The sequence below is a fragment of the Lepidochelys kempii genome, chromosome 8 (assembly GCF_965140285.1).
Source record: "Lepidochelys kempii isolate rLepKem1 chromosome 8, rLepKem1.hap1, whole genome shotgun sequence".
NCBI lineage: Eukaryota > Metazoa > Chordata > Testudines > Cheloniidae > Lepidochelys > Lepidochelys kempii.
The window spans coordinates 19120003-19142379 of NC_136387.1; the positions used below are offsets into that span (position 1 = coordinate 19120003).

The following is a 22377-nucleotide window of genomic DNA, read 5'->3' on the forward strand; positions in this document are numbered from 1 at the left end:
AACCCTACCACAAGGAGTTTAATCAGCCATGTCATCCAAACAACCCTTGGCCCAAGTCCTCATTCCTAGGATTGGAAGTACACTTTTGTAAGCTATAACAACATTCTACTATATACACTGGGGATATATATATATGTACAGTTTGTGTGTGTGTGCATATATATATATTTGTGTGTGTGTGTATATGTGTATATATACACACACACATACAAATATATATATACAGGTATATGAGTGTGTATATATATATATATATTTTAAAAGGTGAACTCATTTTGATCTAGCTGAATGTAGAAAGTTTATATAGTTGATGTCAATGGGCATGTATTAGGCACGGTTTGTGTTACGCTGCGGAGGGGTAAATGTTGTTGTTGTTTTTCAAGTCTCCGGAGGAACTGGCAATCCACTCCAAGTGGTATCTTGCAGGATTTTCACAATTTGACATACAGGTGACTGTGGATTATCTGTCCCACCTCCAGAGCCTTAGCAAAAAGGATGGAGTGAGTGTGTGTGTGAGAGAGAGAGAGAGAGAGGATGAGCATGCACACACATAACCTGTTGTAATAACCACAACTGTCTTGAAATACATACGCTTTTACAGTAGGTTTCAAGTGCTGGGGAATTCCATCTGGATTGATCCTAACTCCCTTTGTTACATTGTAAGGCCTGAACCTACTCCCATTGCTGCCAATGGGAGTATAGCCACTGAATTCAGTGGGAGCAAGACTGGTCCCTAAACATGGTTTGTAATAGTGCGATGTCAGGCCCATATAATCTCATTGACCCAACTAAAGTCAATGGAGTTGCACAGGTCTAGGGACAGAGTTTGATCCATTCAGTCATGAACATTTCAAACAGAGACAATGTATTAAGTTGAAGCAAACACATGTAGATAGCAAATACATGGTAATATCTGGTAACAGATCAGAATTGGACCATTTTGTACACTGTAAATGAATAAATGACATCTGCATGGATTGCACTGAAGGACGGGTAAGGGACATGTGAACCTCCAACAAGTCTGCTCAGGTGGGGTTTGAATTTGCTGCAGTTCACATGGAAATACCCATTGCACTACATTTTCAAAGGCACTCCCACTCCTGCCTCTAAATTTACTCCTGCAATTTCATATATGCAGTAGCTTGCATAACCCATAAAACAAATTTGCACCTGGCAATAACACATGCAGAATTGGGTATTTAGGGCTCAATCCTGCAACGGGCCCTTACAAAAAGGAAGTACCACAGCATGGTGCAGTAATCGTCCAAATGCTATGGCATGCAATAGTGATACGGCAGTAACTATTACTGTAGTAATCTGCAGTAACTTTTTATAAGGATGCTCATCATCTCCAGTACAGGAGCTAGGAGCACTCAGCACCTTGCTTGGTTTTGCTTTTAGATATCTATCTTCTTGATTTGAGTGTGCAAGTGCCATTTAAATTGTTTTTTAAAAATGCTCTATTTATGGAACTCCAAATTTATCACCCCCCCAAAGGTTGCATAAGTTCTTTTATAAAGACAAAGAGGAGAACGAATGACCGATGCGGCACCTGTCAACTCTGCCAATACAGTTGTAAAGGATGAGACATACCAATCAGAGACAAAAACCGAAGCCAGATGCATTTCTGAGTGCAGAAGGGAGCCAAAGACTCATTGGGAAGTGCAGTGTATTTCAGAAGTTCTAAATAGAGAAGTCTGTCCCAAAGGAAGTCAAAGGTTTATTCTGAAACTGGACTTTTTCTCTGCTTTACAAACCCTTGCTTTGACTGACAGAAACCAAATGGTCTTGTGTAAGACAAAAAATCATTTTGTAGAAACTGAGGCCACGGGTTATCATGAGGTAATGCAACATCGCAAAATACAGAGCAGGATCTGGTAGCTCTTACTCATGTGAGCAGGCCCATTGACTTTACTGGGACTACTCACCTGAATGAAGGCTGATGGGGTCCAGCCCAGAATTTGCCATCTTTAACTAAAGCCTATTATTTCTGTTGGCAATAGTGCCTGGCCTGAGATTTCACAGGACACCGTGGGTAGTTTTATACTGCAACTAGACACAGGCAGCTGGCCTGTGCCAACTGACTCGGGCTAAGGGCTTCTGGCTAAGGGGCTGTTTAACTGCAGTGAAGATGTTTGGGCTCAGTCTGCAGCCCAGTTCTGGGACCCTCTGCCCTTGCAGAGTCCTAGAGCCTGGGCTCCAGCCCAAGCCCAAACGTCTACACTGCAATTAAACAATCCCTTAGCCTGAGGCCCACGAGCCTGAGTCAGCTGGCATGGGCCAGCGGTAGGTTTTTAATTGCAGTGCAGACATACCATGTTTGACAAATGGGTATGAAATTAACTTGTGTTGCCACAGAACAGAGGAAACAGAATCAGAGAGAAAACTGTCTTTTGTAACTGAGAAGATTTTGTAAAGGTTGTTCAAGAATACAAACAGGGCATAATTGTGTGGGAGACTCCCCATGGTTCTGGCTCTGGAGCTACAATACTGTACTGCTAGCAGCACCTCTGGAAAGCACATACGGTGCCTTCTACCGCAGGGTTTCCTCTGAACAAAGAACATGCAGTGAAATTGCATTTTTTCAACGTGTCCATCTACTGACCGGTAACAAACATATTCCTGATGCAGAATTCAATGGACTCCTTTGCTAAAACAGAATCTTAAAAAGATGACGTGGTTTTGCAATTTAAATTATTTTAAGGAGAAAAAGCCATTGACAAATAGCTTCCAAACTGGCATGCAGCAAACAAATGAGCCCCCTGTAGTAGAATGGAATACAATACCGCAATTACTCGAATGAATAGCGCTTACACATGTGAGCAGCCCCAGCGGGGTAGACCCTGGGAGATGCCAAGTACCTGAAACGAAATTCACATGTTGCAGAAGCCCACAAGACCTGTGCAACGTGGCGAAGTGGATAGAACACTTGACTGGGACTCTGGACTTCCCAAATCTGCTACTGGCCAGCTGGATGACCTGGGGCAAGTCACCCTATCTGTGCCTCAGTTTCCCCATTTCTAAAAGGGGGATGATAATGATACTCACCTCCATTGAAAAGTACTTAGAGATCTACTGATGCAAAGCATTGTATAAGAAGTAAATATTATTTAAGTCCAATTTAAGACCTATTTTGAGGGCTTAAGTAATGCACAGATTGTGTGCTGGTCTTTACTATTTTTTTGTATTACAGTAGCATGTGGAGTCCCCAGCCAAGATCATGGCCCTACTATGTTGGCACTAGACAAAAACATCGTAAGAGATATTCCTTCCAACTGAGATAGACAAGATAAACGAAGGGGAATGGAAACAGAGGCATGGCATTAGTTGTCCAAGTCATATTGCAGGTCAGTGGTAGAGTGGGGAATAGAACTCAAATTTTCTGATTCCCACTCCCGTGCCGCAGCCATTAGATAATGCTGCCTTTCTCCCCCCCCACCCCCGAAAGGGGTGAATTTAACTCTCCCTGTGAGTTGCAGGTGTTCAGCACTTCTCAAGCTTTGGCCAAATGAATAGGACTACATGTGTGAGTAAGAGCCTTATTCAGGTAAGCAGATATGTCTACACAGCACACTCACTGGGGCATGTAGTGACATGCCTCAGTGAAAAGCAGACTGCATCCACACTACAGTTAGCTAGCCTGATGCCTCCTCCTGCATGAGCCTTCCCTCGCTGCTGGAGTCTTTCTCTGGGGTGGGGAAAGGCTCCAATAGCTCTCTGCTGTCAGAGCTTCTCCTCACCACAGGGAGCTGCAGGAGCCTGTTCCCACTGCCTCTCCCCTGACGGAGCCTTTCCTGCCTGCAGCAGGGAAAGACTCTGCAGCAGGATGGCAGCAGGACACTACAGTGCTAAAAATAGGAGTGTAAATGGGGAGACACTGCCTGGGTGTGTAGAGATCCTTGTAGGGTGTGTACGCTAAAGTTCTGGCATATCTTTACTCGCCTAAGCAATGCCTCACTTACACTGCTATTGACCCTGCACCGGGGCGCATGCGGTCATGTATGTTCACTGCACACCGCTGTAAAGAGCGTGCAGTGTAGACATTCCCTAAGGGTAGTAAGATCAGGTCCTGTGCATTGTAACAGGGAGATAAGTGTTGCATTGAAAGGCAAACTACTTCTACCGGTCCTTAATTGTGACAAATGACAAGTGATACATTTGTCCTGTGCCTAGTAAAGATGCTTTTGCCCAACTATTACCTATTTTTGGTTCATGCACCATTTGTCAGGAAGCCCGCTGACAAAATCACTTTGACAAACAAAACCGAAATATTCGTAACTGTTTCACACGTTCATTAGCATACAATTTTAGACAAGCTTGGAAATCAGTGTTCTATGGGATCAGATAACATAGGCATTCTTCCCTCTCCCCCTCCCCCCGACACATTATTTCTTTCTTCAGCCCCATTCCAGTGATCCTAGACACGTTGGGAGTAATTGTGAAATCAAGTGTGGTCGTTTCTTCAGTGTGTCAGTCTTTAAAATGTATGAAAAGTATCTAACAATGTACGTGCTGTTCTTTATGGAGCGATCAATAAGAAAGATAAGGCTACAGCATTGTCAGAAATCCTCATCAGGTCCATCACCCACATTCTTCCCTTCGTCTGCCCTGCTTGCTGATGGTATGTTAACATCCCCACCACGCACGACATGACGCCCAGTTCCGCCCATCATGAAACAAAACAGAGTATGTTTTTCTTTTTGTTCACATTGCAGCTGTCACTGTTCCTGAGTTTAAACCAAAAAGAGAAAGAGAGTCCCTGTTGTAAGGAAGCCGGATGATTCAAATTGAATATTTTATTGTCAGTATCCCCTCACAGTTTTCAAAAGCATTTCTCCTGCTCTGTCCCTTTAATATTGATTTATTTTCCATGGGGTGTCATTGTTACATTTAATATCCCCCTGCACAGCAGGGATAGATTGTTCTGTTGTAACTTTGGTTCCATGCCCAATGCCCATTTGTACTTCATCTGCTGATTCTGTTTAAAATTTTTTTAATATGTTCACAGTTTGTTTCTCCCCCCTCTCTTTTTTCTTAGTTTGACATATAGAACTTCATTAAATGCAGCATATATTGTAGCTTTAGACAGGAACTGTCAAGTAACAAATCTTGAATAATGGCTTTAAAATACATGGTGGTTGTAGTCTTGGCTACAGGTTGTATTTTTAAATCGGTGTAAACAATGTTCTCTTCTTCATAGGTTTGGAAGCATTTGCCTTTCTAAGGACTTATCTGTGTAGTCTGGCACTCTACAAAATAGAAAAGAAAAACATCTGTATTAGCTAAATGGAGAGATTGCATCTATCTGTCCATCACTCCCTCCCTCCCACCCACGCACAGGGTTTTGGAGATTTTCCATTGCTGGAAAGGATTTAGTCAGGAATCTAACACATGGTATTCCTCAACACAGCAAGCTATATCCCTCTGCTACCACAGGCCAAGGATTTAGAACCCAAATTCTACACCCTAGAAGTCAATGGGAATGTTGCAATTGATTTCAGTGGAGTAGGGCTTAAGCCAGGCCACTCTACCAGAGCTGTCTAAAACTTCTACAAGGAGAGAGAAATGAAAGCAGATGGAACTGTCTTGGTTAAAGGACAAGCCCCAAGCCCTTTGTTCATGAAACTTTGAAGTGAACTTGGACTGTGTTTTGGATGAACCAGGACCAAGTTTGGGGCTGAGTTTTGAGTCCATCCACCCTGCTTATTACTGATGGGGAAGGATTATGGGCTTTGCTTAAACCAGGAAAAACTTGGCATTTTTCTTCTGAGTTTTGCTTTGGGGTTTCAGGTCTATTTAAATTCTGAAACAAATTCACAGGGTGCAAAATCCAGGCAAACCGAATGTCCTTGCACATACACATCTTTTCCTCCCAAACCCTCTCAACTAGGGGAATCTCATATCAACAGACTCCTGAGAGTTTTGCACAAATGGATTCTACAGTTTTTCACCCATTCAAGCACTTTATTTACTTCCTTTGTAACCCTGTCTCCATCGTTCCTGAAAGCAACAGCTGTGATAGCTGTACTGACCCTAGGAGGCCATGAATCGTCATCTGAAATTTCAGCGCTGTATGCCCCCAGCTGCTTAAGGGAAGAGGAGAGGATAAACTGTAAAGAGAGGTATGGAAAAAGTACTCTTTTTGAACATAAAATGGGTCTCCAGCTACACTTCAAGGAAGATTTACAAATGGATCTATTTAAAGTCTAAAAATTACAGCATCTAAGAAAACTGGCATCCAGGAGTACTATGGCAATTGGCAAAGACACTGATCCATTTGCTTCCTGTGCTTCCCCCACCAAATTATAAGAACCATAGAATGTTGATGTCATATGACTTTTTTTTAGGACACTACTTTGGGACTCCTTACTCAAATGACCCCAAATTTGCACCACTAACCCTACCCCAAGCCCCGATGAGGCAATACAAATTTCAAGGCAATCTGGGTGTGCACGTGGATGTTAGAGCACTTTGAAAACCAGCTGTTAAATAGTATGCTAGACTGAACTATAGAGATGCTACCATCCGATGCTAATGCAGAGTTGTTTGGCAATGCCTCTTTCAAGGCTACCTATACCTCTCCCAAAATGTTCATGTGCTACCTCCCCTGCTTGCAGTAAGGAATGAGCACATCAGGGTGGGGGAGGTAGATGAGTTGGTGCAAATTGCACCCGTGGGATTTAGACAGAATTGGAAGATGCCTTTTCATTATGTTCTGCATTTATATCCCTGTGTACTTTTGTAATTTTTCCATTGTCATGGCAGATTTTCTGTTCTCTACACAGATTTAGCTGTAAAATTCACTTTGCCCGCCTTCCCGCTGATCTAAATCCCCCTCCTTGCTCATAGGAAGGCAGGCAGGCAGGGCATGGGTCTGAGATCCTAATTTTCTGCATGAAAAACAACAAATGAACGAGTCTCTTCTTTGGATGGAACTTCAGCTATCTGACAGGATAGCTTAGAAATGCCAGATTCTGCCAGCTAGACATAGCTCCTGTAACTACACTCAGGCACAGAGAGGAGCAACAGAAGGAAGACGTGAGCATAGATATCTAATCATATTAGACAATCTAGCACGTACCTTTGAGCATCTGGGCCTGAATGACTACCTAGACTTTTATGGTTCCCTAAGGCAGGGAAATGTAAGCCTGATTCTCATATCGCAGCCTTGTAAATCAGGAGTAACTCCACTGGGCAAAATTCTGCTGTAGTTACACTGGTGTTATACATCGAGTAACTCTGATTATCTCAATAAAGTTACTGTTGATTTACACCAGTGTAAATAAGAGCTGAATTTGGCCTTGTTGTAAAATCAGTTAAAGGGTATGGGAAGAGATGTGTTGGGATAGAGGTGGGTGGATCCTGATCCAGTGGAATGGTTCCTAGGTAATTGTTCCAGCCACTATAAATTAGATTGGCCTTAACGCTGCTCTGATTTACACTGGGTGCCTACTATAATTCCAGCCAATCCATTAGATTGGGGGAAGCATAAAAATGGTTTAGAGTCACCCTTGACTGTCCCCTGGCTCTGTGAGTTCAGTACAGCTGAGAATTCAAGCCTGAGTCTAGCAGACATTCCATTATGTCCTAGAAATCTGAGATGGGTCACTTAAAGGTTAAAGGACGACTGTGTGCAAATGAACAGAAATGATAATCTTCTGCATGGTCTTTACTGGTCTGTTAATGAGGAGCTCCAACCTGAAGCACCCTCATCAGCTTTCTCTAGCCAGACATTACCTGGATGGACAAGCTCTCCAAATAGGTCACTCTGGCAATTACCGAATATGGTGGTTACAATATACTCAGCTTTGCTTCTGATTTTTTCTTCCCATGTGACTGTGCTTTCATCTCCTGCTCTAAAGCAGAGGGAGGAGGTGGCACGTCTGGGAGCAGGAATTCGGACTGACTTTCAGTATGTTTTGGAAATAATTAGGAGACTGTAATTTGAAAGTCACCATGTAACCCAGGCATACAAATTCTCCCTGAAGAGTTTCTTCTGGCAGGCAGCCACTCAGTGTTAAAGGGCATGTTTAAAATATTTCCACAGGCTCTCAGACAATAAGGAGTCAGGAATCTCATTTAGAAACTGTAGGCAGTTTTCTAATTTAGGGAATGTGTATTTCTAAAGATGCTGGCTTACACCTATGGCTCCCGAAAAGCCCTTCTCTGAAACTCTAATTCTGTGGCTTTTCCGTCTTATTTCTGTACCTGAAAATCCCCCTTTCCTTCCTCTCTGGCACTCTAATAATATGCATAAATTCTCATCAAATATTCATGAACCAGTCTAAGCTGGGACCTGGAATTTTCCTGTGCTAATTGAAATGAAAATTTTCAACCAGCTCTTCATGTTTTTTCAATGAAAAAATGGCTTTTTTGGGGTCAATGTTGAAATTTCTGTCAGCCATTTTGATGACATTTGGGGGGTTTTGTTGAAAAAATGAAACATTTTGGCTTAACATTTTTGGATTTTTTTTCTTCAAAAACCTGAAAACTTTTGAACAAAAATTTCAGTGCAAATGAAAACTTTTTGATTTTTATTGAAAATGTTGCTGACACAAAGTACATTTCCTGATCAGGGCTAATACTGGTGCAAAATGCAATTAGGTGCACCACACTGCAAGTCTCTACAGTGTCAAGGCATATTGTGTACAGAATAGAAAGGGAGAAAAAGTTGATCATAGCTATGTACTCTCAGGGACACATTTATAAACACAGTTACCTGAACTGAGCCCCTGAAGTAGACTTTATGTGGTACATTTGCAAAAACGAATACCAAGTTTTCTTTCTCCTGGGTGCAATTTGCATTGGTAAAATTAGAGTGCTAGTGTCTCTAACTCCTGCTTTAATCCCACAATGGGGGGAGGGATAGCTCAGTGGTTTGAGCATTGGCCTGCTAAACCAAGGGTTGTGAGTTCAATCCTTGAGGGGGCCATTTAGGGCTCTAGGACAAAAATTGGGGATTAGTCCTGCTTTGAGCAGGGGGTTGGACTAGATGACCTCCTGAAGTCCCTTCCAACTGTGATATTCTATGAATGGTGTATCTGGAGGTGCAAATACTGAGATTTGTATCCATAGCTGAAGTGAATTGTGCCCAGAGGAGCAGAAAATGCAGGTGCAAGTTCTGAGGACAAAAGGAATCGTAGGATTGGAAGGGACCTAGAGAGGTCATCTAGTCCAGTTGCCTGCACTTAAGGCAGGACTAAGTATTATCTAGACCAGTGGCTCTCAACCTTTCCAGACTACTATACCCCTTTCAGGAGTCTGATTTATCATGTGTACAGCCAAGTTTCACCTCACTTAAAAACTACTTGCTTACAAACTCAAACATAAAAATACAAAAGTGTCACTGCACACTACTACTGAAAAAAATGATTACTGTCTAATTTTTACCATATAATTATAAAATAAATCAATTGAATATAAATATTGTACTTACATTTCAGTGTATAGTTAGTATACAGAGCAGTATAAACGAGCCATTGTCAGTATGAAATTTTAGTTTGTACTGACTTCGCTAGTGCTTTTTATGTAGCCTGTTGTAAAACTAGGCAAATATCTAGCTGAGCTGATGTATCCCCTAGAAGACCGCTGTGTACCCCCAGGGTCTAACTTGCTCTTAAAAATCTCCAGTGACAGAGACTCCACAACCTCCCTGGGCAATTTATTCCAGTGCTTAACTACCCTGACAGTTAGGAAGTTTTTCCTAATGTTCAACCTAAACCACCTTTGCTGCAATTTAAGCCCATTGCTTCTTGCCCTATCCTCAGAGGTTAACAAGAATAATTTTTCTCCATCTTCTTTGTAACAACCTTGTATGTACTTGAAAACTGTTATCATGTTCCCTTAGTCTTTTCTTCTCCAGACTAAACAAACCCAATTTTTTCAATCTTCCCTCATAGGTCATGTTTTCTAGACCTTTTAATAATTTTTGTTGCTCATCCCTGGACTTTCTCCAATTTGTCCACATCTTTTCTGAAATGTGGTGCCCAGAACTGGACATAATACTCCAGTTGAGGCCTAATTAGCGCAGAGTAGAGCAGAAGAATTACTTCTCCTGTCTTGCTTACATCACTCTTGCTAATGCATCCCAGAATATTTGCTTTTTTTTGCAATAGTGTTACACTGTTGACTCATATTTAGCTTATGATTCACAATGATTCCCGGATCCCTTTCCACAGCACTCCTTCCTAGGGAGTCATTTTCCCGTTTTGCATGTGTGCAACTGAGTGTTCCTTCTTAGTGGAGTACTTTGTATTTGTCCTTATTGAATTTCATCCTGTTTACTTTAGACCATTTCTCCAGTTTATCCAGATCATTTTGAATTTTAATCCTATCCTCCAAAGCACTTGCAACCCCTCCCAGCTTGGTATTGTCTGCAAACTTTATAAGTGTACTCTCTATACTATTATCTAAGTCATTGATGAAGATATTGAACACAACCGGACCCAGAACTGATCCCTGAGGGACCCCACTCGACATGCCCTTCCAGCTTGACTGTGAATAACCTCAAAACGTGTCCCAGCTGCTGTGCTGGGTCATCTTTCAGAAGTCCTGTGTCAGGAACTTCTAGTCAGTGGCTGGGATACCACAATGCAATCCCCTAAAAAACTGTTTGCTAGAGCCAGGAAATATATTTAAAATGTTGGTAACTCCAAAATGGGACAGTCTATTTGGAACTGTTTGGAAGAGCCAGGGGTATAGACCTATCAAAAAACATACTGTGGATTGGGATGTGCCCTGAAGATCACCCAATTTGGGTTCTGCCTGGTCAGTGGAAAGGGAATCCCAGTCAATGTGGCTCCTTGTGTGAGTTAGCACTCCTCACATGAGCAAGGAATTGCAGGAACAGGACTATTCTCTTGAGCTTCTCAGTTGATCTCAGCTGCTAGGGCTGAGCGTGAGGCTTCTCTCAGCTACACAGAGGTTGAGAGAGGCTTTTCTCAGACACACAGGATTCAAGGCATAAAGGGCTTATAAGTTATCTTATCTTGAATTGCACCTGAAATGAACTATGTAAGGCAGTGCGAAATGGGGAACTGGTGAAATATGTTCCCTGTGCAGCCCCACTTTGAATTTCTTCAGGTGGTGTCCTGAACAGTGCATTGCAGTAATCCAGTCTGGAGGCAACAAAGACATGGAGAGCAACCAAACATGATAGCTGGTTGATAGTCTTGTACCTTAAGCACAAGACTGCCATCCTTCCTTCTGTGATCTGGAGACCGTTAAGTTTAAAAACTCAAGGCAGACCCTCAGCTAGTGTAAACTGACATAACACCACTGAAGTCAGTGTAACCAGATCAACTTATACCAACTGAGGATGTGGCCTTCATTTCATAAGAATCTATGGGACAAACACTAGTTTCATGGAAATTTGTGAAGCGGCCTTACCTTTCCAAGAGGCACATTGACATCAAGGCCAAAGAATAAAGGCAAGAGAGAAGAACAAGAATAGAAACAGAAACTGCAGAAGAAAAAAGAAGATTATGTAAAAAAAAAATCTTGCTGTACTGTCTTACGGGTCAGAGCTAGTTCTCTTTGCAATTCATATGACAATGATAAACTCAGTTTAGCATGAGACCTGAAATAATTACGCATACAGAAAACATGTTTTCCAGTTGTGTCTGCAAATACCAACCCCTCTTCCTGGTGTGAAAAAACTAGACTGTATCATTTTTTTTTAACTCATCATCAAAATGAATGCATCCAACACCACATGGTAACACTGGGCCAGATCTTCTGCTGGTGTAAATCAATGTAGAGTCGCTGAAGTCACAAACTGGTGCTGATTTATACCAACTGAGCATCTGGCATCTGGTTTCTAAAATGGTGCCCACTATCCATACTAGTAAACATGCAAAGATCATGGATACATGATGTAACACTGACCTTAATCAGACATGTCCCTCATACTGAACTATTAATAACTGACTCTTGGATCTCTTCCATCATGATCCTTGCTCTTCTAGTGGGAGGAGAATTTTTGTGGTTTGAAAATGTGGCCATCCAATGTCTTCCATCACAGTTCTCCACTGAACCATGTCACAAATTTTGTTTTGTTTTTTAAATAAAAGGTTACAACGTAATACACTCCCAATTTTTGATCCATTTTCTGCTTGTAAATGTATTATATACTCTTGCACATGCCCTTGATTTCTATTGAACATCACTGAAACTTTGGCAGCAAAGTGGAAAAAGAAGAATGTGTGTAGCTAAGGGGTTAAAATATATGTTTATTCCATTATTAATCGGATTACTGTTAGACTAGATGTTTTTTGGTGAAGAACTGGCTACTGTCACAGTTTCAATGCCCCTGAGATTTTTTCTTTATTATGCTTTGTTTTGCTTGTTAAGTAAATTGGTCATGTTCCTTTAGACATAGTTTAAAGGAAGTTGTGAAGGCAAAAATGAGCATTCAGATCCACAAAAGACTTTATTTAATCATCAGGCACAGGAGGTGGGATTATCTTCTAGCCGTTTAGCAACTTTTGAATTAGTTGGCTGCCTACTGCATTTTGGGTCTCAGTTGCTTTGACTGCAGTGAACCTGTGATTAGGCCCATTGCATTTCACTTCAGGAATGTATAAACAAAGTCAATAAGCAAAAAATCTTCAGTTTCTTTTGATGTCACAGTTCAGTAATGGGGCAGGATTCTGGTACCCTTAGTCACATTGTGTTGTATCTTACTCTAGTCCCCACTGGTTTCAACATGGGTAATGGTATCAGAATCTGGCCCTAAACTTGTATGACTGAGGGGCACAATCTGGAAATCTTAACTCAGTTTCATTCAATTCTTAATGTTGGCAAAACTCACCTTGGTTTCAACGGGAGTTTTGCCTGCATATAAAGAGTCTTGGGTAATGACTGAGTAAGGACCTCAGCATTTGCCTCAACATAATTTGCTACATAATCATATTTTAAATAAGATGTTTATAATTTTATAGAAAAATATTGTTTCCTAAAGGGAATAGAGAGTTTGCAGGAAGGGGAAAAACAGATCTGAGATTGTCTAGATATAATGAAAGACATAAAATGGAAAGAAAATGAAGTGGAAAGAGAGACACTAACATAGTTCAGTTAGGTCAGCAAATACTTTTATGATTTTTAGTCTAAAATAATTGTCTCAGACCCAATAAAGCTGATCTGATTCTTTTAAAATCTGTAAAACAACCAACCTTTTCCTCTAGGTCCTTGATCTGTCTCTTCTGGACATCAGTTTTATCTTCTAAATCTCGGATCCTCTAGAAATAAAAAGCAAACAAACCAACTCCAGACTCTGAATGCACAGACGAGAAAATGTTAACTGTTTTGCTCAGCTGAACAAATCACCCAGCTGGGGCAAATTTTAAAGATCCTGGAAATGAACAACTAAGAAATCCAGCCAGTTCTGCATTGGCATAAAATCCTTTGTCACCACTATTCCTCCTCTGCCACCCCTTGATTTGCCATGCCCACATCAGTGCACACTGATCTCTGAAAATGAAAGGCGTTAAATGCAATGATTATGTCCCAGAGAGATTAATTAGCAACTGCCCACTTTGGGAGCGGAGGAACAGATGAGATTAGAAAGAAAATCCCATTCATCACCTATTTGAAGAATGTCATCAAAGTGCTGGAACAATTTTTATTGTGGGGGGACTGAGAACCATTGAACCAAACTGTAACCCCCGTATATAATGGAAACCACTTCAACCAGGGAGTGTGACCCCTAGTTCCAGCATTTATGCAAGTCGGTCTTATCTGTGCACTGTTCATAGCTGACACTGATACTGTTACTTATCGTAGGATACTCTTTAAAATCACTTTTGATTTTAAGGCCAGAAGGGGCCATTAGATCATCAGTCTGACCTTCATAACAGAGAATTTCATCCAGTCACTCCTGCACTGAGCCCAATAACTTATGTTTGAGATTTGTGCTATGAGGCTAGATTCATGAAACAGTAAATCGGAAGAGAGAGTTGTTAGGTTTTGAACTTTAAGAGGCAAAATATTCCCACAGCCTCCATAAAGAAGATAGTGAAACCTGCATTTGCATGCATAGCGCAGGTATTTATATGCCCTAGACACCTCAGCAGTGAAAAACAGGCCAACTGAACCAGGATCTCTCATAAACTAGGGAGAAACATTAGACCATAATCTGAATTCTTACACAGCAAAACAATATGGATGTATTTGTTCTAAGATCTTGGTCCTTGTGCACTACCTGATGTGCCTGCTGTAGCAGCTCCATCCTCTCTTGAAGAATCTGGCAGTCGTATTCTCTGCTTTTCCTCAGCATCTGCCGTCTTAACTTTTCTACAGCTGTCCTCAGCTCCTCCTGTTGCTTTTCACTTAGCAGTTCCCCAAACTTTATCACCGTTTCTTGCTGCAAAGCATTGTACAAGGTAGCTTCAAGCTCCTGGATTCTCTAGTTGATGGAACACCAAAAGTTGGTTAGAGATGGGACATTGTACTAAATGTAGCTGGGATTTTTTCTGGTCATAGATTCAGGCGTCTACATACATACAAGAAGCTTCCTAGGTATACGTGTGTGCAAGATTAAAAAGCAGAGCTGGTCAAAAATGTTTCCATGTTTTGGCAAAAAATGTCCATTGAATGTTTTCATTGAAATCCATAATTGTGAAATGTTTCAAACCGCTATGGTGCTGGTCAAAACTGGGATGGAATTTTCATGAGCATTTTCACCAGTTTTGTCTAAAATCACAAATCAAAATACTGAGCAAAATTTCATTGACATTTACATTTTGAATTGTTTTGACCATCTCTGTTAAAAAGGAATAAGGGTGAAAGATCAGCATACAGCCAGGATACAGATTTCTCTCTTGAGTCTTAGTCTTGCTAATACATGAACATGTTCATTAATGCAGGGTTGGGTAGCTCATCACTTTATCCTTTCCTCTTATACATGAAACACTTCAAAGCTGCACTCAGCAGGTATAAACCCTGTATACAACAGATTTTGCTGGGCTGGTATTTTCCAATAAAATCGGTTGCAATTTGGTATACTATCTTCTCACTATGACAGGGGTGGCTAAACTTATTGACCTTCCAAGCTGCATATGACAATCGTCAGAAGTCCAAGACCTAGGTGCACCTGCCAGGGCTCAGGGCTTCAGCCCTGCTCCTGCTGAAGCCCTGAGACCCCCCTTCCCCTACCCCACCATCCCACTGCAAGGCAGCGATCCCGAGCTCCCGCCCAGTCTGGTAGATGGAGAATGGGGACGTAGGGGGCTACGCGAACCACATTTTAACTGTAAAAGAGCTGCATGTGGCTCGCGAGCCGCAGTTTGGCCACCCCTGCACTCTGACTTTCACTAAAGGAGATATTTAAATATTCCTGCACATGTCTAGTTCTGGTTGTCTGCAAGACTCCAACTGGGCAAGGTAACTCTAATGAAGGACATCTACTGTTAACTAGGAAGAGTTTCTACTTTAGAGTATCCGGCTTCTCATGATGTGAAGAGGTCAAGTACCATGTTGAGGCTGTGCAGACTGCAAGGTGGTGGTTTAGCAGCATGGAGAAAGGCAGATATGAAAAAGTTAGGAAGGATGTGCAAAACCCTCTCTGCCCCCAGAATCTGTGTCGTGTTATGGCGTGTGCTGTAGCATTTTCCTTGTACATACCATGTATGCCTGGTCAAGAGCTTGCTTCCTGTAGTCTAATTCTTCCTCCAAATAACCTTTTATTTTGCAAAACTGCTCCTACAATGAACAATAATTTTGACAGAAAAAATGAATTTGTTAGTTGACATGCCATGGAAAGTATTATTTGATCAACCACAGATGTCTGATGGGAGCAAGAATTTATGAGATCTGTCAGTAATGGAGACTTTGCATGGTTGTTAATATCAGATTACTATCTAGCAAAGTCTGAAGGAAAAACAATTATGTTTGCTTTGGTAAGGTAATAGAGTAGAAATGTGCTCTGGTCTATATTGGAGTAACTCCAGAATGACTTTGTTGTCTTCTGTGGAATTGCTCAGAAATAGACCAGTGTTACTAAGAGCACAATTTGAACCATTATGATTACTTTACAGTCCATGTAAACTTGTTCATCTTTTAGGTATATTACTTCCTCCAGTTAAGGAGACTAAGAGAGAAGCCAAATCCTGACCTTGCTGTAGTTATACTAAGCACAATTCAGCTATGAACTCCTTGCCTTTAAAATATTAAGGATTTAAAGCAGGAGTAGTCAAGAGGCAAACCGTGGGCCAAATCTGGGTCACCAGATGCTTTTGAACATACCTCAAAATCTTTTTATTTACTTATTATTATTATTATTATTATTTATTATGTATTATTTTCTCTAGAGTCTGGACCTTGTCTATACCTTGACCAAGAAATTTGGACCTTTGCAAAAAACAATTAATAACCCTTGATTTAAAGTGTGTTTAAACAACATAGTGTTACAATTCAGGGTTTTTTTTCTACTTAAATTTCTCAGTGCCAGTTGATACATGCCATGTATTTGTCTGTAAACGCTGTGAGGCAAGAATCATGACTATTTGCCTGCCTGAAAAGCACCCAGCAAACTCTGGGCCCTATATCCATAATAATATCCAATTAGCACCATGTAAAGGTGAAAAAAAGACAGGATCAGAGATGAACATTGATAGCATTTAATCATGAAAAATCCCACTTCACGCTCTCACAATTATTAAATGCAAAGAAAACTAATAACAATGTTATGGATTCACCGGTGATCAAGAAGATATAATTCATTTTATTTGCTAAAAGATTATTTTTTCTGACTCTCTGAGACATCAAATATTTTGAAATATTCAGTGGTTTGTTATAGATACATATCAAAAATGTTTGCCTACCATGTCACTTTCCAGTTCCATCATCTTCTGGTGTAGAGCTGCTTCAGCACCTTCAATCTGCTGGATCCACTAGAGGGTGCAAAACACAGAGCTGTAACCCACAGCACTTGCAACTAAAGTGCCCAGTGACAAACAGGACCCCGCCAAAATGCTTCCCCTCTATTTTGCCTGACTTCAGTAACCAGAAGGCCAGAGCCCCTTACTAAGGGTGTGGCACAAAATAGCTTTACAGATGGCTTTGACAGCTACTTGGAAATTCCATAGGCATAGGGGGAACCCCTGAGTGGCATAGAGCTGGCTATGCTCGAATTATGCCACTCTCTCCTTTGTCACCCCTTTTATCTGAGCTGCAAAAACAAATCAGTTTAAACAGAAATATTTCAGATGAGATTTTTCAGAACCAAGTAGGAGGTTTTGACACACAGTTCCTATTTACTTCAATGGGAATTGTGTGTCTATATTCCTTAGGTGGCTTAGAGAATCCCAGCCTTCCAGTCCATTGCTAGTTTGACCATATATGGTTGATGGCTTTGCATAACTTTCCTCTATAAAGTTTACAGTCACTACTTACATTTAGTGTGGAAGCTGCATTTGTTACAGATCTAAATTCATAGCTTAGGATAGAGATAGACTAGAAACTTCTTCAGGTATGGTAATGTCAGTGAGGGTGTGATTCTTTTATACCAGTTCTATACAGGCACCTTTTCTAGTGTGGATGCAATTATACCCGCAATAAAGTGCATTTGTTGGGCAGCTTATTGGCTTTGGGGAAACAGTATAAGCTATGCCAGCAAAAGTATTCCAGTAAGCCTTTTTTACTGTAGAATAGGCCTTAAATAGTGCATACACTTGAGAGACAAGCACCACAGAAATTGTACCTTTTCTGCCAAGGATAACACAGTGCTAGCTTGAATTATAGCCACTTGCTCTTCATTTCTTAAATTCTGTAAAGTGAAAAAGAAGAAAACCAAGCTAAGGAAGGGATAGCAGTTTTCTAAAAGCATATTTATATTGTTAGAAGAAAATCCACATTCTGTTCTCACTTTCCACAGTTTGCATGGAACTCTGTCGTGTATTGCACAGAGCATTACACAAACAAACAAACAAACACATTAACAGGTGTCAATAAATACAGAGTATACAGACTATTGGTTATTTATAGCTAGGCTCTTCAAAGGAACCTGACCAAGTGAGGTGTCCAAATCCCATGTAAATTCAATAGGAGCTGGGTGTCTAGCTCCCTAAGGACCCTTTGAAAATTCTATCCTACCTTGGGAAAGGTGACGACTCTTACCTTTCTGCATAATGCTAACCTGTGCAGACTGACTGGACATTCCAATCCAAAGATATGTGATGTGAAATGCAGAATAAAACTAGACTCCTTATAAACAGGATGGGCTGATTCTCCCCTCAGTTACATTGGTTAATTTACACTGGTGTAACTTCGTTGGAATTAGTGGATTTACTTCTGATTTACACCAGCATGAGTGAGGTCCACAGCTGAGTAGGTACTGATATTGCTTTCATTTGAATTTCCTATACAGTTTCTTAAAGTGAATTTAGTGCTGTCAAAAGGGGCTAGTTTGACAGTCCTGGGAATTGACGTCTGTTTATCCATATGGCAGGGACTAAACAGGCAGCAGCACTGTGACCCTCCTTTACAAAGCCCTTTGAAAACACCCTCCTCCATGTTCTGGCAGGCTCAGGGTCCATGGGATAATGTATATTCCTGCCCATTTAATTCCAGGTCTGTCTCCTGAAGTTGTCAGTAGGGGTACCATAAGGCTAATTGAGATGTGGTCAGCTCAGACCACCAATTCAATTCACACAGGCTACCAAATGACTATCAAATACCAATAACAGTTAGACTGGAACTATATTCAGTTTGGTGACTCAGAGATTAAAGGCTCAATATCCAATTACCAATACCCAGATGCCCCAGCTCCCCCAAATCCTTAACTTCTGGAAATTAACTAACAAGACCCTTTATTAGAATGATCCTTATAACCTGACTCTTTAACACATAATCTTACGGTAAATATACTGTCATACTTTTCTTCTTTTACAGCCTACCAGGAAAGCTATCCAGGACTCTGACTTACCCCGTTGTCACCCAAGATGTCTAACTGCTTTATGAGGTCTGGAATGCTGACATCCTACAACACAGAATAACGTAAAGGTGTCAGATGCATGTTTAATCATGGTGGTGGTATCTGGCCCCTGGGAACAGGACCAAGATCAACAAAACATTTTGTAATAGCAAATAGTCAGCCATGAGATAGTAATGATTTTCAGACACTGCTGATTTCAGCTGACTCTGAACCAGTGATTACCAATATGGGTCTGGATCCTATTCCCCCTGAGCCATCTTGAACTCTTAGGGTGTGTCTACATGGGGACATCCAGGAAAACTAATCCAAATTGATGAAAAGTGTGACTTTGAGGTGGATTAGTTAAAACCCCTGTGTGAACACCCTCATTCAGAATTAAGTGAATTAAGATAAACCATACTAAATTAAAGGACACTTTAATTCTGAATAATAGCATCCACAGAGGGATTTAATGTGGTTTAACTAACCCACTTCAAAGTCACATCTTTAATTAATTTTCCTGGATGTGTCTGTGTAGACAAGCTCTTACTTAATACTCAGGCCACATGGTTAAAGTTTGGCAAAGTAATAAACAACAGAAAACAGGGTCTCATAATGGGAAATGCTGGGCAACCTTAGTTAAAGGTGGAGCTGAAAGCTCTGCCTATAGTAATGTTAACATACCTTGACACCTTCCTTCATACAGTAGATCTGCAGAGCGCTTACACCATCTGAGAATGGGTGGATTTGGAGATTAAAAGGTGGGGACCGTCTTTCTCTTTCCTTTAAACATATTGGAAATGCACAGGAGAATGTGTTAGAATGAATAAGCTATGTAGAGCATCGAGTGATCAGATAACACATTCACTGTCTGGTTTATCATGCCTTGCAGTGTGTCAATGCTTTACATTGTCAATGCTTTTTACTTTTTATAAAAAAGTAAAAAATAATTGCATTATAATTTAGCTAAGGCTGAAAAAAATGCAGTGTGCTAAGTGGTATGGGATTCCAGTCCCAGGCAAATATTTGGCAGCAAATAATGTATTTGATGGATTTTGTCTCTTTTGTCTGATTTCAAATTGCCTGGGAGCAGCTCATTATCTCATTAGATTTATTTGTAATCCAAAATTATTTGCCAAATAATGGTGGTGAATAATTCTTGGTCTATAGGTTCTGAAAATATTCAAAATTCAAGTGGTGCTGATTAATTTGGTTGGACATGTGATCCCAGGCTATGTTGCTATCCCCTGATTAGATGAGTGGAACTCTTAGGGTATGTTTACACTGCAGCTGGAAGGGCGCTTCCCAGCATGGCTAAACAGACATGCGCTAGCTCTGCTCAAGCTAGCGTGTTAAAACCAGCAGTGTTCTCCCGGTAGCCCAGACAGCAGCTGGGGTGAGCTGCCCAAGTACAAACACACTGAACCTCTTGGGTACGTACTCAGGTGACTGGCCTGAGTCACCCCGATTCTGCAGTGGCTGTATTGCTATTTTTAGTGAGTGAGTTTGAGTAGAGCCAGTGCATGTCTGTCTTCCCATGTTGGGAAGAACCCTCCCAGCTGTTGTGTAGACATAGCCCTAGAATCAGGTTTCTGGTGAGAATACTCACATTAAAACTCCATTACTTTGTTAAAATTTGCTGTTCCTGCAAATATTCCTCCCTGCAAACTCATTCCCTATAATGTTTGTGGAAAGTAATTTCAAAGTAAGCATGAACACAACAAATTGATCCATTTAATAATTTGTATGACTATTCACTGAACATATTTTGCAATACTTGTCCAGCTCTATGGGACTCAGGCCAAGAGGAAAAAGATTTTATATAGATGTCTTATCTGGTTTCTATGAGTCTTTCAATCATACATAGGAGGGAGTGGAGTGGGCCCCAAATTTAACTTGCAAACGTATTTTAGTTTATGGGACATTTAATTGAGCCATTTGTCAATTTAGTTTTATATCAAACAGAAACACAGCTGACAGCTGAGGCTGTCTGTAAGATTTATCAGAAAGGATCTGTCACAACTCTTCTTTGTGGGAGTTAGGAAAGGATTGAGATACCTATAAGCTCTGATTTGTAAGCAAATGAAGCCCTAAATGTTACTTGAAAACCACAGCAGAAGAATAAAACAGGGATGGGGCTGGAAAATCAAAGCAAGGCAGGATTATTTTTCTTGGACTCCAAAAGCAGAGTAAATACAACTAAACCCAGATCCAGGCACACTAATAGAAAGGGCAGAATAGGCTCAGAGTCACCCTCCTCATCTTCCCACGAGTGACACTGAACCTGAACTTCCATGGCTTATCCATGGTCAGAGTATCCCCTTCAGTAAGTGTATAAACTTGGGTGATTCTTGTTAAAGTCATAATAAGAGATGATCAGCAAGTGGAGATGGCCTGAGTGGGGGGTATAGTGCCTCTAAAATGGCAGAGCATGGACTTGATTGGCTAGTCTGGGTACTTTCTGCCTGCAGACTCTGTTGTTGTTGTATTAGTTATTATTTGTATTGCAGTAGTGCCAGGTAAGGACCAGGACCCCATTGTGCTAGGCATTGTACCAGCACAGAACAAGACATTTCAGGGGGCTGGACTAGATGACCTTCAGGGGTCCCTTCCAACCCTGATATTCTATGATTCTATTGATCACAGGCACTGTCCTGGTTTTGACACTACTATCTATGAAACACTAATGACAATAATTTGCATTTGTATAATGTCTTTTATCTGGGGATCTCCTTATCCTCATTTTACAGATTGGGATACTGAGACACAGAGAAGTCAAGTGACAAGCCTGAAGTTACACAGTGAATCAGAAGTAGAGATAAGTCTAGAACCATACCTCCAATTGGGGTGGGGGGTGTCAGAGTGAGGGCACTGGCTTTAGCAGATATTATTAAGCACGCTCAGTCCATGTGAGCATGCTCAGTACAAGCCAAGCAGCAAATCTGTGTGGGGTGGGGGGAGGATGTGACTCTGCATGCCCCTGCCATATGTCACCTCTGACTAGAACCTATGTCTCCTGACTCTCAGTCCCCTGCTCTAACGATAGTCAGACACTGCTGCCTCTCAAACAGTTCATCCGAGAATGAGAAACTGCAGTTTCTTACTTCAAGCTCTAGATTCCGGAACTCCAGCAGTTCATTCTGGTCCCTGGCATCCTGCAGCTCCTGTTGCAATCGGCTGTTGTCTGCCTCAAGTTTTTCTATCTAGTAGAAATATTTGAATTAATGGTTTGTGCTGCCATTTCAAAACCACTGATTGTTCCAAAAACAAACCAAAACGCAAAGATAGGAACTGGCAGCTCAAAGAATAAAGAGGGTTCAAACGGTGCAAAACCCCAAACAGGAAGATGTTTCCAAAGTTGCTGTTTTACTTGATCAAACTTTATTTTACAGATGAACTTTGAAAACAAACTCTATAAAGCTCATTGAAGGCAATGGCTGGAAGTTTCAAAGGAATTATGTACCTCG

At 41.1% G+C, this 22377-nt stretch overlaps 1 protein-coding gene across 5 annotated transcripts in view; it reads right to left on the reverse strand.

Moving 5' to 3' along the window:
• Window positions 1-4275: 4275 nt before the first annotated feature.
• JAKMIP2 (janus kinase and microtubule interacting protein 2) overlaps window positions 4276-22377 on the reverse strand; it is a 107787-nt gene continuing 89685 nt past the window's right edge. For all 5 annotated transcript variants that reach the window (XM_073355758.1, XM_073355762.1, XM_073355759.1 and 2 more), the window contains 10 exons: window positions 22015-22113; window positions 19595-19693; window positions 18923-18976; window positions 17699-17764; window positions 16821-16889; window positions 15622-15699; window positions 14201-14404; window positions 13173-13238; window positions 11389-11461; window positions 4276-5249 (listed from right to left, as the gene is read on the reverse strand). In XM_073355758.1, coding sequence (XP_073211859.1) covers window positions 11411-11461; window positions 13173-13238; window positions 14201-14404; window positions 15622-15699; window positions 16821-16889; window positions 17699-17764; window positions 18923-18976; window positions 19595-19693; window positions 22015-22113 — 786 coding nt within the window. In that variant the 3' untranslated portion in view covers window positions 4276-5249; window positions 11389-11410. The remainder of the gene's footprint in view (window positions 5250-11388; window positions 11462-13172; window positions 13239-14200; window positions 14405-15621; window positions 15700-16820; window positions 16890-17698; window positions 17765-18922; window positions 18977-19594; window positions 19694-22014; window positions 22114-22377) is intronic.